This window comes from Amblyraja radiata, chromosome 18 (assembly GCF_010909765.2).
Source record: "Amblyraja radiata isolate CabotCenter1 chromosome 18, sAmbRad1.1.pri, whole genome shotgun sequence".
Taxonomy (NCBI): Eukaryota; Metazoa; Chordata; class Chondrichthyes; order Rajiformes; family Rajidae; genus Amblyraja; species Amblyraja radiata.
In genome coordinates this window covers 33,641,301-33,657,222 of record NC_045973.1, presented here as the reverse complement: position 1 = coordinate 33,657,222, position 15,922 = coordinate 33,641,301, and the positions used below count along the sequence as shown (strand labels likewise).

General features: G+C 37.9%; 1 protein-coding gene across 2 annotated transcripts in view; it reads right to left on the bottom strand.

The window, feature by feature from the left end:
* spdl1 (spindle apparatus coiled-coil protein 1) overlaps positions 1-8,553 on the bottom strand; it is a 39,572-nt gene extending 31,019 nt beyond the window's left edge. Inside the window, exons 1-2 of one of the 2 annotated variants that reach the window (XM_033037083.1) lie at positions 8,471-8,553; positions 8-190 (exon numbers count right to left, since the gene is read on the bottom strand). In XM_033037083.1, the coding sequence (XP_032892974.1) occupies positions 8-181 (174 nt within the window). In that variant the 5' untranslated portion in view covers positions 182-190; positions 8,471-8,553. Of the gene's footprint in view, positions 1-7; positions 191-8,470 lie in introns of those variants that run through there. The other variant, XM_033037084.1, reaches the window with a different exon arrangement.
* Positions 8,554-15,922: the final 7,369 nt, after the last annotated feature.

The following is a 15,922-nucleotide window of genomic DNA, read 5'->3' as shown; positions in this document are numbered from 1 at the left end:
TACATACCTCTCTGGCAGCAGTAAATTCATTTGTGACTTCTGTCAATTTGTTGTCTAACTCAGCCTCATTTTTCAACAGCTCTAGTCCATACTGAGCTGCCTTCATCCTCTCACGTTCCGATTCCTGCAGCTGCTGCCGAAGCTGCTGGATTACCTCTTCCAACTCTGCAATAGTTGCCATTTTGGAAAGCTGCAAAGTAACAAGGTGAGATTAATGTCATTTTTGCTACTAAAACTTCAGAATGGACATGGAGATAGAAATAAACTGCAGGTCTACAGATGAATCTAAAAATTAAGTACACGTAATTTAGAGAAACAATTTAATAGATGGCAAAAAGCCATTTCGTTAAAGCCAGGCATATTACCAATTATGAAGCATTATTAAAAAAATGTAAAACAGCAATTTTCAGAATTAAAGGCCAATTCCGACTGTTAAACATAGCATTATTGTGCTGAAACCTAGGAGCGGGTATGGATTCTCTAGACAACTGAAGGTCTGTACTTAGGACCGACATACTCCAGTACTGAAACATTTGTAATACAAACAATATTCAACTAATATGCAAAATCTAATTCTCATTCTTGAATATCAAACCTTAACAAAAATTAAAATCTGAAGTTGCTCATACGTATTTATAGATAACCCTCATTATAAATGGCCATGGGGAGGGTGCGGTAGGAAATAGCATCAAATGTCAAACTCGTCTTCAGTCTGAAGGTCTCAACCCAAAACATCATCCATTCCTTCTCTCCAGCGATGTCGCCTGTCCCGCTGAGTTTTACCAGCATTTTGTGTCTATCTTTGGTTTAAACCAGTATCTGCAGTCCTTCCTACACAGGTAAATGGTCTAAATTTTTTTTTTACAGCATGTAAAAAGTGCTGTTGGCAACAGCAAGTGGTCCAAAGGCCTTCAGGGAGTGCTAGTGATGGTTTGCAGGATCAAGCCTCACCAGAAGCTCAAGTTGTTGCGCATGGTTATTCAACTTCACGTGATGGCTGCCAGATCATTGAACTGTAAATGGTAAGGACAGTTGCAGGAGGAACAGTAAATGGCAAGGGCAATTGCAGATAGCTGTCTCATCAAGCATGCTCTGGCACATGCAAGTATTATTTGTGCACTGAGACAAAGTGATTTATCTACTATATTCTATAAAAACTGGAGCAACTATCATAATCATCAGTGTATCCTGGATGGCAAGCACCAAATTTAATCCAAAAGTAGGCTACTGAAGAAAGCTCTCACCATTTGCACACATTCATAAAACGCTGCCAAACACTTCTCCAAGGATCTTTGAGAAACAGTTTTAAGTCTCTTCTGTGATCGAACACAATGGGGATATTAAAACAAACAAAAATGGAAACCAAGGCTCCACTGGAACAATGAGATGTACACCACCATCTCAACTTGAAACTTTTGTATTTAACCACAAGTCACACTACCCTGATAAATAGTGAACAAGTTCTAGTATTTATCTCAATTAAAAATAACATTTTATATTAGACTTTCTGAATTAATCAACAAAAAAACCCAATATGGTGAGATTTTCCCAGACAAACCATTTTCAATATTTTAAATCACCCAATATTCTGTAACCAAGTAAACTTGAAAATTCAAATCCCTGCAGTACACATTTAAAACCCACATAAATTGTAGAACTAGATCAAATGCTCGTTCACATCATACTGTCCTGTTCCAAGCAACCAAAATTGAAAATACATACAAAAGGTGATGCAGCTTGATTGGCACTTACGAAAATTTTGATTTTCATAAAAGAGGCCATGGTATTTAGCATGATTGTTTAGTTTTCAGTACATACAGGAGCTCAAATATTTCAGCACAAACTCACTGATAATAATTTTTCAGATAACACTAGTTTTCTCTAAGTTACATAGATTCCAACCAACAATGAAATACCCAAGTACACAGTTAATATTTTAAAAATATTTTGGTGCCATACCAGCTTTGCCGGCCAGATCAGAAAAGGAAACTTTGGAAAGCAAGAAACAAGGCATTAAACTTCCACAGACCAACAAAGCTGGCAATGCAGCATAAGTCCTGCTAAATATATGGCTGAATGATCCTTTGATCAGCTTTAGTGCTGCTTGTCCAGTCTTCAAGATGCTGTCAAATGAATTGCGCAGTGGTTACACGTGCATGGATTACAAATCAACAGCTACAAGCCTAAATATAAACTCAATTCTATTTCTACCACAACGACAAATTAAAACCATTCAGCTTGCATATATTGCTAATAAGCATAATAAATTCTGCAATGTAATTAATGTGCATAATCCTCAAAAAACATTGACTTGTCAAGATTAGTGCAACTCAACTTCTAATTGCACACAAAAGATATGGTAATATTGAACTTTATGCTTCCAGTGTTCTTTCTGCATTGTCCAAACTAGGTAAAATGTTCTCTCACAATAACTATTCCCAACAAATATTTAAAGCATTCGTAATTTCAAATTACTTCACTCTCACCAATTTATTGTATGCTGTGCAACATAAAAGTGTTAATATCCATAGATCATGGGAGTAAAACCCACCATATTAATGAATGCATTCTACTTTGTGCTCTTTAACACAGAGGCTTTTGTGCTTTAAAAACTTTTAGCAAGTCCGTGCTTGTAAGTAAGAACCAATGCACATTGGAGCACAAAACAAGCAAAATTACATTGTGGGAGAGAGTTTATTTCCTGATAATTTGAGAGATCACAATCTCTGCCTGGTAACTTCTGAATTTTAAGTATAAGCTCTTCAATGTATTGAACTTCCCTTGTGAATAAACAAGTAACCCGAGGTAAATATCCAAGGACTCGATCTACTTATATTTGTGCAGTAACATAGAATAGCAAATCATATCCCTAATTTACCATCTAGATTTCATATTAGATGACTACATTTTATTGGACAACCAAGCAGTTTGGAACTAGCAGTTATCAATACTATTGAAAAGATGACAAGCATCATTAAACTGACATATACTTTTGAATGCAAGCCCAAACTGCAATGCAAGCCATAGATAGCAATCAATGGAAACTTAATTCCTCACGTTCTAAGTTCCTTTCATTTCCTAATCAGGCCGGCAACAATGTCACAGACCAAATATTATAATGTTAAATCCTAACTAGTTTGTGAAATTTCCTTATGCAGGACCAGAATTTACACAATTTACAGTAAATAATAGTTCCAATTAACATTATGCAATAATTATGCTAAGCATGATCTCAATCACAAACATTTGTAAAAAAAACAAGATGTGGAATGTGTGATCACTTACTATTAACACACCAAATTGATTAAATTTTTCATGAATTAATTATACTATGGGATGCAAGCAGAAGCCTCCACGTGGTGCATCCCGGGCAATGCTGACGACAGAAACTGTACCACAGTGACTGACTGAAGTAGCCAATTCTGCAACCACCGACCGTCAACCGTCACTGACCAACCGGAAAGACGTGATATAGAAGATGGCCGGACATGAGGAAGAATTATACTATATGAAACTAAAGGAATTTTGATAATGGAGAGATGTGTGTGCGCATCGGGTGCATTTTCAGAATAGGTTTATCATGGAATTTTGGTGCAGGCGACCTCTGTGATAAGGGGAGGGGGTGTTGAGTTCCTTCGAAATGGCCCTTATCACATATTTCCGTAACACAAAGCCACATCATCTATGCCTACCTCAAGAAAATGAGGGGTTAAAAAAAATTATTCCCTGGTTGTTTGACTTTGATGCCCCTACCATGGAACAAAAGATTTTTACTATCTACGATACATTAGAACTTTATCCCAAGAGGGAAATTGATCTGCCAACGGTCATAAAAACACAAAATACATGAAGCATGAAATTAAAGTGACGTGTGGAATGGCTTGGGGGGGGGGGGGATGTGCAAAGATTGGGATGGGAGGGGGAGAGGAGGGGAGTCCTTCTCAATCTACCGCATGACAGAAGGGGGAGGAGTTGTAAAGTTTGATAGCCACAGGGAAGAAGGATCTCCTGTGGCGTTCTGTCCTGCATCTTGGTGGAACCAGTCTGTTGCTGAAGGTACTCCTCAGGTTGACCAGTGTGTCATGGAGGGGGTGAGCTGTATTGTCCAGGAGGCTCCGCAGTTTAAGGAGCATCCTCCCCTTCAAAACCACCTCCCATGAAACCAACTCCACCCCCAGGATGGAACCAGCCTACCTGATCAGTTTGTTGATCTTATTGGTGTCCGCAACCTTCGCGACTAACTAGATCTCTTAAATCGTATCTATATTTATTGGGTTACCCCTCAGCTTCCATTGCTCTACAGAAAACAAAGCGAGCCTACCCAATCTCTCACCATAACTGAAACCAATAAAGTTGCAATGTAATATCCCAACTTTTATATTTTATGCCCCGACTTAAGGCACACAAGCCATATAGGTTCATTACCCCATCCATCCATATTGCCACTGTCAGGAAACTATGGAGTTGAACCTCAAGCTCCCTCTGTTCATCAATTTCCCCTTTCATTACTGTACATTACCCAATATTCCATTGTGACCTATAAAATGCTTGGAAATTTCTCTCAGAGGCTAATGAATCTCTGTGCCCAAGGGTGGTGGAGGCCAAATCATTAGATATATTTAAAGAGTAGATAAATACATGAAAGATCAGGGAATCGACAGTTATGGGCAACTGACACTGAAGAATTGGAGGCCATCATAGATCAGCCACAATCATATTGAAAGATAGGACAGGCTTGACGGATCAAATGGTCTACTCCTGCTCCTTTTACTTGTGCTTTGTTGATCTTCCCCTACATGTTCTTATTTTTCATTTGTATCTACATGTCCCATTGACAAAGAGTTGTAATACACAAAAAAAAGCTTTTCAGCCCACCATGCGTATGACAAACAAGAATTTGTCTACACTGATGGAATTTACCAACACTTGGTTAGTAGCTTTTTTTATATTTTAATCACACTCTTGAGGTTCCTCCTCAGATTCTCTCAAAACCTCCTATCCCTTTTCCTAAACCTATTCCCATTGGCTTTAGACACTTCTGCTACAGAGAAAAAGTGTGCTCTTATTTATGCCTTTATGTAATTTATGTACATTTGAGCACTTCAGCCAAGTCTTTACCGTCAGTCTCCTCTACTGCAAGGAAAACAAACCCAGCCTATCTAGATTTTTCTCATAACTGAAATGCACCATTCCCGGCAACCTTAAGATGAAGCTCTGGTGCACTCTTTCCAGTGCAATCATATCCTTCTGTTTGGCAACCAGAACTGCACACAGTAGTCCAGATGTGACCTATTAGTATTTCATAAAGTTGCACCAAAAGCTTACTGCTCTTATATTCTACACCCCAGCTAATGAAAGCAATTATTCCATATTCCTGGGATGTCAGGACTGTGTTATGAAGAAAGACTGGATAGACTTGGTTTATGCTCTCTAGAATTTAGGAGATTGAGGGGATCTTATAGAAACTTACAAAATTCTTAGGGGGTTGGACAGGCTAGATGCAGAAAGATTGTTCCCGATGTTGGGGAAGTCCAGGACAAGGGGTCACAGCTTAAGGATAAGGGGGAAATCCTTTAAAACCGAGATGAGAAAAACTTTTTTCACACAGAGAGTGGTGAATCTCTGGAACTCTCTGCCACAGAGGGTAGTCGAGGCCAGTTCATTGGCTATATTTAAGAGGGAGTTAGATGTGGCCCTTGTGGCTAAGGGGATCAGAGGGTATGGAGAGAAGGCAGGTACGGGATACTGAGTTGGATGATCAGCCATGATCATATTGAATGGCGGTGCAGGCTCGAAGGGCCGAATGGCCTACTCCTGCACCTAATTTCTATGTTTCTATATGGCTCCTTAACCACCAGAGCTGCCACTCTGAGATTCTTGGGGTTGCACACCAAGGCTCATCGACATTCCCTTGGGGTCCATTGTCCTGCTCTTCTCATGTTACCAACCTATCAACATCATTCTTTAACCGAAGACCAGCTTCTGAACTACCAATACTATGGCGGGACTGACATATGATGAAAGAATGGATCGACTGGGTTTATATTCACTGGAATTTAGAAAAATGAGAGGATATCATATAGAAACAAGCATAATTCTATTAGACAGGCTAGATGCAGGAAACATTTTCCTGATGTTGTGGGAGTCCAGAACCATGGGTAACAGTTTAAGAATAAGGGGTAGGCCATTTAGCACTGAGATGAGGAAAAACTTTTTCACTCAGTTGTGAATCGGTGGAATTCTCTGCCACAAAAGGCAGTGGAGGCCAATTCACTAGATGCTTTCAAGAGTTAGATGTAGCTCTTAGGGCTAACGGATGATCAGCCATGATCATATTGAAGGGCGGTGCTGGCTCGAAGGGCTGAACGGCCTACTCCTGTGCCGATTTTCTATGTTTCAACTGCAGTTATATTCATAACAAAAGCTAGTTAATAAAAACAAAATCAATACATGCTAACAGGTATTTACACTGCCATAATTCTGAATATTACGTTGCTGGTAAATGTTTAACATGTATTAAACAATAAGCAATGTCTCAAACACATAAAATCTTCACTGCTAAGAACTACACTGATGGTCCTAATGCTAAAACGAGAAAATGACTGAGTTTTAATCTTAAAGAACTATCTTTTTACCTGCCACCAATTTACCCACAATTAACACAAAACCACTGCAATATGCCTGCATTAATTCAATCCTAGCATAGTTGTAGGGTGGAAGGAGTAGCACAGAATTATCTTAAACATACGTAGGCCTTAGCTAGGTTTATGGGTCATTGCAGAATTCTATGTATACAATAATTTGAACTTCTGCAGTTAAGCTCAATATTGGAATTTTCAATATCTTATTCGGAGAGCCAAAACTTTTCAAGAAGATTATAATACCAGGCCATCTCTGGATTAGGTTTCTTTGGATGTACACGCAAAAAGTCCAGGAGCTGCATTTTAAAATCAAGTAAAGATAATAATTTCTTGCTTAATTTTTGTGTACCCTCTTGCTTAATATACTGATTTTAGATAAGGCTCTCATGTGAATCTAATGGCACGTGCAAATAAAACTTCATCGCCTTCTCAACCTCATCTCTACAACCCCTACAAGAGCCATTCATTTTAATCTTTTCAATTAACAATGTGCCTGTGGTTGCAAAGAGAACATTTGACAGAGGCTAACAGTTTGCAAACACCGTTGGTATATTTTTAGAGTTAACGGCTACAAGAAAACGGCTGGAGGTAACCATCCGTTGAAATTAAGAAAAAGTGGGTATTCTTGGCACAATAAAATCTTGGATGAGGACAGAGATGCAAGCTGATTGAGGTTAGACCCTAATATTTAAGAATGAGCAGATTTTTCTTCAATGGAAAGAGGGGAGAATGTAGAAGCAGATTGAATGACGATGTGAAGTGGTCCTGATACCAATAGACGACAAATAGGCTGCGGACCGGCATTTTTACCGAGAGCTTGGTGTAAACATCCCTACAGAAAGGGAAACCTTGCTCATTCTTAGGAAAATTACACATAGACGTTCATCTAATTTTTACATAGGCTGATCTGGATAACATAATAAACAAATAATGCAGTCCCATAAAATACGCACAATCAAATTACAATCCAAAGATCTGAATTCATTTTAACTACTTAAACTGCTCCGTATCGATGACAATTTGCAAAAGTATACCGATTGGGTGCACCATTTGCGTGTACGTTAATCTGCCTTACTTTCCCCTGACATCCGCAATGCTGTTTTTTTTTAACACCACTCCAATTGGTTTGGGAATGAATGATAGCTGCCCGGTGGCCGGACAGCCCATCCGAACCAAACGAACTATTGATCTTTGAGAGGTCGGCAACCGTTTAATTGCTTGCAATAACACGAATGAAGATATCTCGCTGCAATGTTTACCGATTACTGACACCGCATCTACTGACGATGTGATTTTTAGTGCATGGGAAGGAACTGCAGATGCTGGTTTACACCGAAGATAGACACAAAATGCCGGAGTATCTCAGAGGGTCAGGCAGCATCTCTGGAGAAAAAGGAATAGGTGATGGTCTGAAGAAGGGTCTCGCCCCGAAACGTCACCCATTCCTCTCCAGAGATACTTGCTGCCTGTCCCGCTGAGTTACTCCAGCATTTTGTGTCTATCTCCGGTGATGTTTCGGCTCGGGAGAGTTGGCCCCCAGTAAACCTTTGGCATTGGTTACCCGAGGCTAGGAGCTCTCGGATGATGAATGCGGGACATGCTGACCATTGACGCGCTGCCTGCAAGCCGGCTCTCCGCCTGCAAACCCGCCCGTCCGTCCGTCTACATGGCCCACACATACACACACACGCCGGGCCATAAAGGCCACACTATCCCCGCAAGTGGCGCGCGCGAGAGAGAGAGAGAATCTATGTAAAAGCGATCGGCACTAACACACACACAAAATGAACGGCTCGGGGGCCAGATTGCAATGGGAGCAATTGTTTTACCTGAGAGCCGGTGCAGCGCCGGGTCAGGACGACGAGGAGCAGCAGCAGCGCGCTCTGCAACCGCCGGCCCCTCGCGACCAGTTTGAACTGGGCACGTTCCACAGGGCCAGCCAATCAGGGCGCTCCTCCCATCCCCCCCCCCCCCCCCCCCCAGTTCAGCTTAGAGCAGCGCGGAAACAGGCCCTTCGGCCCACCGAGTCTGTGCCGACCATCGACACACTATACACGATGAACATTTAACACCCATACCAAGCAAACCTGTACGTCTCTGGAGTATGGGAGGAAACCGAAGATCTCACGCAGAGAAAACCCCCGCAGGTCATAGGGAGAACGTACGAACTTCGAAGAATTAAGAATGTTTCAACATTTTGAGATTTTAAAATCAAGCCTGTAATTTATCCCATCAGATAAAGCATAAAAATGACTTTAATTTGACACCTAATTCACTTTCATATCTTCAGTATTAAAAAGGTTATGGTCATTTTCATACTCGGAAATTAGCATCTTGTTCCCTATTGCTTTTCCATTAACTTAACACCAAAGCTATGATCGAGGACAGTCAATTGACATAAACGACAATCTTTGTTAAAAAATAAGAGAACTGAATGACATTTTCAGTTATTATAGATTGAAGCATTCTGAAACAAATATGATACATCTTACATGGATGACCTGAAATTAAAGCATATAATTAGTTAGTTACCTAATTGTAGATAATTACAAAATTGACTGTTGTGATGGAAATAGTAATAAACACCCAGACTGCCTTGAAAATTCAAAAATGTGGTATTCTCAAGATCAGAACTTTAATTTTATTGTAACGTTAAAACAAACAGTAAACACCCAACTAAAAAATCGTATTAATCAGTCATCAAATCAATTAAATTCATCTAAATTCAATTACTAGATCTAAACATCTATCCCATTCTTAAAAGGCTAAAAAAATTTCAATAGGCAATAACACAAAATATAAATGTTAGATGTTCTTATGACATGATTGTGCAAAAAAATAATGAATTTGGTTATCTTGAGAGTGGTTTGTGATGGATCGGAATGTGGCCACTGCCATAAGCCCCGGGATATCGGCAGGCAAGACACGGCCAATATCGGGGCCTAAATAACATATTTTGAATCATCAGATTAAAATGAAACCACACCAAAAAGCAAGGTAAGATGTAAAATAAACAATATAACTTTTGTTTTGTCCTGATGTGCAAGTCCTTGATGTTGATTTTGATCCGTTATGTTGAAGCCGTTAGAAGTCGCGTTTAACTTCAATCCAGCGATGCAATCGTCCAGCAACGTTTTTTATAAACGGGAATGGAAGCGCAGAACTAATTTTGTTTATCAACTTGTAAGTCCGGACTTCCGGTGGCTGCTATGAAGCAGTGAAGGCAGCTGCACTGAGCTCTCCTCCAACAAATCGTGTTTAAAGTCGACTCCCATGCCAGGATCGAGTTAAAAAATCTTATCAGGTTTGCTGAACGTCGAGGGTACTGACTCCATCAAACGGTACCGGTGGATTTGGGATTTAAAACGATCTTATCGTAAAAACTGGATGAGAAAGAGAAGAGGTCAGAGAGGACCCAAGAAGACTACAATCAGTTTCCAGCGCCAAAAAGCTCTGGATGAGCTTGAAACCACCCCGGAACTCACTTTTGAAAGTTTGGAAGAGGAGCTGGAACCTCAACAACCTACAAGCGATATGGCTGCGAGAAGTGATACAAAGGAGAAAGAAATGAAAAGCTGGGAAGAAATGGTAAGAGCTAATATTCTTAAAGATATTACTAAAGATCTTCAGAAGCAATTTGCCAAAATGAATTCTACAATTCAGAACAACTTCTCCACTATGGAGGGCAATCTTTCTAAGAAAATTGGTAATAGCTGCGGCGAAGTAAAAGAGCTTTATGTAGCCCTGAACCAGCAGTTTAAAGATTTGGAGTCCAGGACGGCGAAGGAATTGGAAAGTATGCAGAAAGATTATAACAATAAACATGACACCCTGCTGAAGCAATTAACAGACTCGGAAAAATTGATGGAAGAGATGGATGGTGAATGGAACAGATGAGCCAAGAAATACAAGGTCTGAAAAAACAACACGATACTAATTGGGAGCTAACGAATAAACTGAATGAGAAATGTCAAGATTTAGAGGCCAGGTCAAGGAGGCAAAATCTGAGAATAGTAGGAGTTAAAGAGGGTGCTGAACACGGCCTTCAAATGCGTGATTTAATTACTAATCTACTTAAAGATGTTTTCAAACTTCCAGAAAAACCAAAGATAGATCTGGTTCATCGAGTGGGTCGCTTCCAAAAACATGATAATGCTAAACCAAGGCAAATCATTGTAAAGTTCCTGGATATTTCAACTTTGGAAACTCTATTAAAGAAGATAACCTATGGAGAAAATCTTACATTTGCTGATAATATCGTAAGATTCTACAGGGATTATCCTCGGGAAATTTTGGCAAAAAGACGCGAGTTTAAAAGGGCAAGCAGTATTTTATATGGACATTCTGAAGTTCGTTATGGCGTGATCTATCCAGCGAAAATGCTAATTACGTTTAAGGGCAAGCAACGCTCATTTACGGACCCGGACTCTGCTTGCAAATACGCCCAGGAGATTTTAAACAAAATTCAAGGAGGAACAGAATAATAGACATTTTATCTGTGGAACTTTGTTTTTTCTGTTTCAATTAAGACACTAGAACGCTTCAGACGGTTACCAGACAGGCTTATCTGGCAAGAATGTGTTGTTCAATAACAGAGGCCGAATTAAACTTCTGAACAGAAAGCACAGATGGAAGCTCAAGGTCGCAAGCTCGTCAACAAACCCCTCAGCACGGAGAACTATGAGACCGTCTCCTTTTGAAATGGCCATTATGAGGCATCTGTTCCACACTATATGACCTATTATTTATATATATAATTAACTAACTAATTAACCACTTACGCGCAATAAACTCAACTAACGTTAAAGGTGTAATGTACTATACTAACACGACTAACTATATAGCAGGAAGGATGGGGGAGGTTAGACATATATTTTAAATACTAAATACTAATTATGAATTAATTAACATACAGGTAAATGAAAAGTGTCATTATTGACGAGGTACTTTAACCCATAATTTCTTTAATTTTAATCCAAATCTTCTACCTTCCCTTTTATTTTATTCTATTTCAAACTGTTCAGCGATTAATTGACCTGATATGATAATTTTGGTAACAATTAGAGGGAACCGACTAACGTTTGGTCAAATTCTAATAGGGGGATAAGGCCCAGTGCATAATCTCATCGACAGAGGTCAATTTAAAAACAAATCTAGCTACCTTAGGTGGCTTTTTTGTAATTTATTGCTTTTTTGATAAATTACATTCACTTTTTTTGTTTATTCACAATTGTGTGTTGTATGACTTAACAATTTTTATGTACACTTTATTTTATGTTTTTCTCTTTCCCTTAATTATGTTTAATAGTGTCAGGAGATGTAGAACTACTGTAGAAATTATGAAGGACAACTCTGGATTCGGGATTCCGAGGTACTTGGCTGCATCACACGAATCATACAGTCTGGTAATAATAGCCAATGCAAGATAATAGTCGAATAAATATCGGAGGTCTCACCTTCTGTAGTTGGAACATCAGAGGTGCGAATGAGCCAATTAAGAGGGGTAACATTCTGGCACAATTAAAATCATTAAATATAGATATTGCTTTCCTACAAGAGACACATCTGAAACAACAAACTCAGATCAGATTAAGGGCAAATTGGATAGGTCAAACCTATTACTCCTCATTCACCTCTAAAGCAAGAGGCACGGCTATTATAATTCGGCAGGGTATACCTTTTAAATTAAAGAAATCTATATCTGATAAAGAGGGAAGATATGTTATAGTCACGGGAGAAATTTACAATACACCATTAACTATGATAAATATTTACGCGCCTAATTTTGATAACCCACAATTTTTTAGGAAAATAATAGATTTAATCGCAGAGCATAATTATCAAAATATAATAATGGGGGGAGATTTTAACTGTGTTATAGATCCATACTTAGATAAATCAATAAAGCTAGGGAAGCGTCTTGTTAAAACTAAGACCTGTGAATTTTTAAATACTTATATAAAAAATAATAACATAGCTGATATTTGGAGAATAGCAAATCCAAGCGGTAGGGAATACTCATTTTATTCATCAGTTCACAAAACTTATTCGCGAATTGACTATTTTTTATTGGACACAAAATTAATCCCGTATACGAATAAACCATCATATCATAATAGTATTATTTCTGATCATTCACCATTGACTTTTATACTTAAAATTGAGGGAATGCCGAGTATAAAACCTTTTTGGAGATTCAATGTACATATATTAAATAACCCGCAGGGTTATGAGCATATAAAAGAACAAATAAAACTTTTTTTCGAAATAAATGATACGCCGGGTATTTCTGCACCGCTATTATGGGAAACCTTCAAGGCATATATTCGCGGCGTCATAATTTCTTACCAAAGTTTTCAAAATAAGGAAAATAAAAGAGAACTTCAGCGGATAGAACAGAAAATAAAACTACTAGAACTGGACAATGCAACTGACCCAACCATAAATAAACATAATAAGATAACTTTATTGAAATGTAAAGTTAATAGAATACTATCGACTAGAGTAATAAGATTATTCCAAATTACAAAACAAGCACACTTCGAATTTGGGGATAAGCCACATAAACTACTTGCGAGGCAACTGAAGCAACGAGAAAAGGAAAAAACTATTACTAAAATTAAATCGGATAAGGGTGAGTTTTTAACACTGCCTAAGGATATTAATAAGAGGTTTGCCCAATTTTATCACAATTTATATACATCGAAAATAAATACAGATATAAGTAAAATTACAAATTTTTTAGATAATTGCAAGCTCCCAAAATTGGATAGTTTAGAACAAGAGCAATTAGGAGCACGGATTACTAGTGAAGAAATAAAACAAATAATAAACTCACTGAAAAATGGGAAGACCCCAGGACCAGACGGTTTTCAGTAATGAATTTTATAAAAGATTTCAGGAGTCTATTATACCAAGATTATTCAATTTATACACGCAGGCTTATACCGAAAATAAACTATCAGAAACCCTAGCAGAAGCAACAATAACACTTATACCAAAAAAAGATAAAGATTTAGATGAACCGGGTTCTTATAGAGCTATTTCACTACTAAATACGGATCAGAAAATTTTAGCAAAGATTCTAGCTAGAAGGCTAAATAATTATATTAACAATTTAATAAATACGGATCAAACGGGATTTATACCCAAAAGACAATCATTTAATAATTTGAGAAGGCTTTTCAATATAATGTACTCTCATAATGAGGACAATGAAGATATTTCAGTTGTCACGCTGGATGCAGAGAAGACATTTGATCAAGTAGAATGGCAGTATTTATACAAGGTACTCCAAAAATTCAATATGGGAGAGAATTTTATTAGATGGGTTAAACTACTTTACGATAGACCTACGGCAAGAATATTAACCAACAATACGCTATCTCCAAAATTTTACTTATCAAGGGGTAATAGGCAAGGGTGTGCCTTATCACATTGCTATTTGCCCTTATGATAGAACCGTTGGCCGAAAGGATTAGAAATCACCCGAATATTCACGGATATAACACTAAGGATTCAAAGAATAAAATTTCACTATATGCTGATGATATTCTTTTATATATTACTAATACACAAACGAGTATACCCACCTTATTAACACTAATTGAGGAATTCGGCTCTTTTTTAGGATATAGAATAAATTGGAATAAAAGCGAAATTATGTCTTTAAAACCACAGGATTCGAGACACTTACTAAAATTCCCCTTCAAAATTGCAACAGAAAAATTCAAGTATCTGGGTATTCAAATTACGAGAAGACACAAATCATTATTTAGTGCCAATTTTATACCACTATTAAATAAACTGAATGATATGATTAAATTTTGGAAAACACTTCCGCTCTCATTGATAGGTAGAATTAACGCTATAAAAATGACTTTCTTACCACAATTAATATATTTGTTTCAAGTGATCCCAATATATATTCCAAAATATTTTTTCAAAAAACTAGATTCTACTATCACTAATTTTATATGGGATTACAGAACACATAGAATTCAACGAAAGCATTTGTGCAAATCTAAAGAAGTTGGGGGTTTATCATTACCTAACTTTATGTATTACTACTGGGCAGTGCATATTAAGAACATAATGTACTGGCTGGATAGTTCCACTCAGCAGTTGGAGTGGATAAGAATGGAGAAAGAGGAGTGCTATCCGCACGATATAGGAACGATCCTGCTCTCACCGATAAAATTGAATAGTATAATATATAAGAAGAACCCAATTATTCACAATATAATAAGAATTTGGAAACAAATAAAAGTATCCTTGAAATTAAATAATTTCTCAGTACTAACCCCACTATTGAACAACCCCGCATTCAAACCTTCTCTCATCGACAACACATATCAACAATGGGATAGACTGGGGATTAGGAAAGTAGGGGATATGTATGAATTGGGTAAACTGTTATCATTTCAACAATTAAAATTAAAATTTAAATTGAAGGATAATCAATATATACAGGTATGTGACTTTATGAAGAAATATACACATAGATTTCAAACTATATTTTTAGACCCTTTAGAAGAAGCAATGAATATTAAGGCTGATTCACAAAAATTAATATCATACTTTTATAATAATATATTATATAGAGAATCACCCTCAACAGAAGCACTAAGGGAAGATTGGGAACATGAGCTAATGATAAAGATCTCGAAGGATAGATGGGAAAAGTATTTGATGAATACACATAACTGTTCTATTAATGCAAGACATAATTTAATTCAATTCAAATTATTACATAGACTGTATTATTCAAAAACGAGGTTGAATACATTTTATCCAAACGTCTCTCCCAGATGCGATAAATGTTTGTTTCAAAACGCTAATATAACACATTCATTTGTAGGATGTACAAAGTTGAATACATTTTGGAGTGATATATTTGATATATTTACAAAGAGGACCAGTTCAATGCACGCTGTGCGCCCGACGGAAGGGTTTATAGTGTTGGAAGGAACTGCAGATGCTGGTTTACACCGAAGATAGACATAAAAAGCTGGAGAAGGGTCACGGCCCGAAACGTCACCCATTTCTTCTATCCAGAAGGAATTCCTCCCTCAGCTTCCTCCCTCGCACCATGGACCCACTGCAGTTCGCATACCGTCTGAATAGATCCACGGATGATGCGGTCTCCCAGGTTCTGCAAACCACTCTCTCTCACCTTGACAGCCAGAAGGGGGCTATGTGAGGATGCTGTTCATTGATTTCAATTCAGCTTTCAATACCATAGTCCCCACCAGACTTGCTGAGAAGCTGCTGGAACTGGG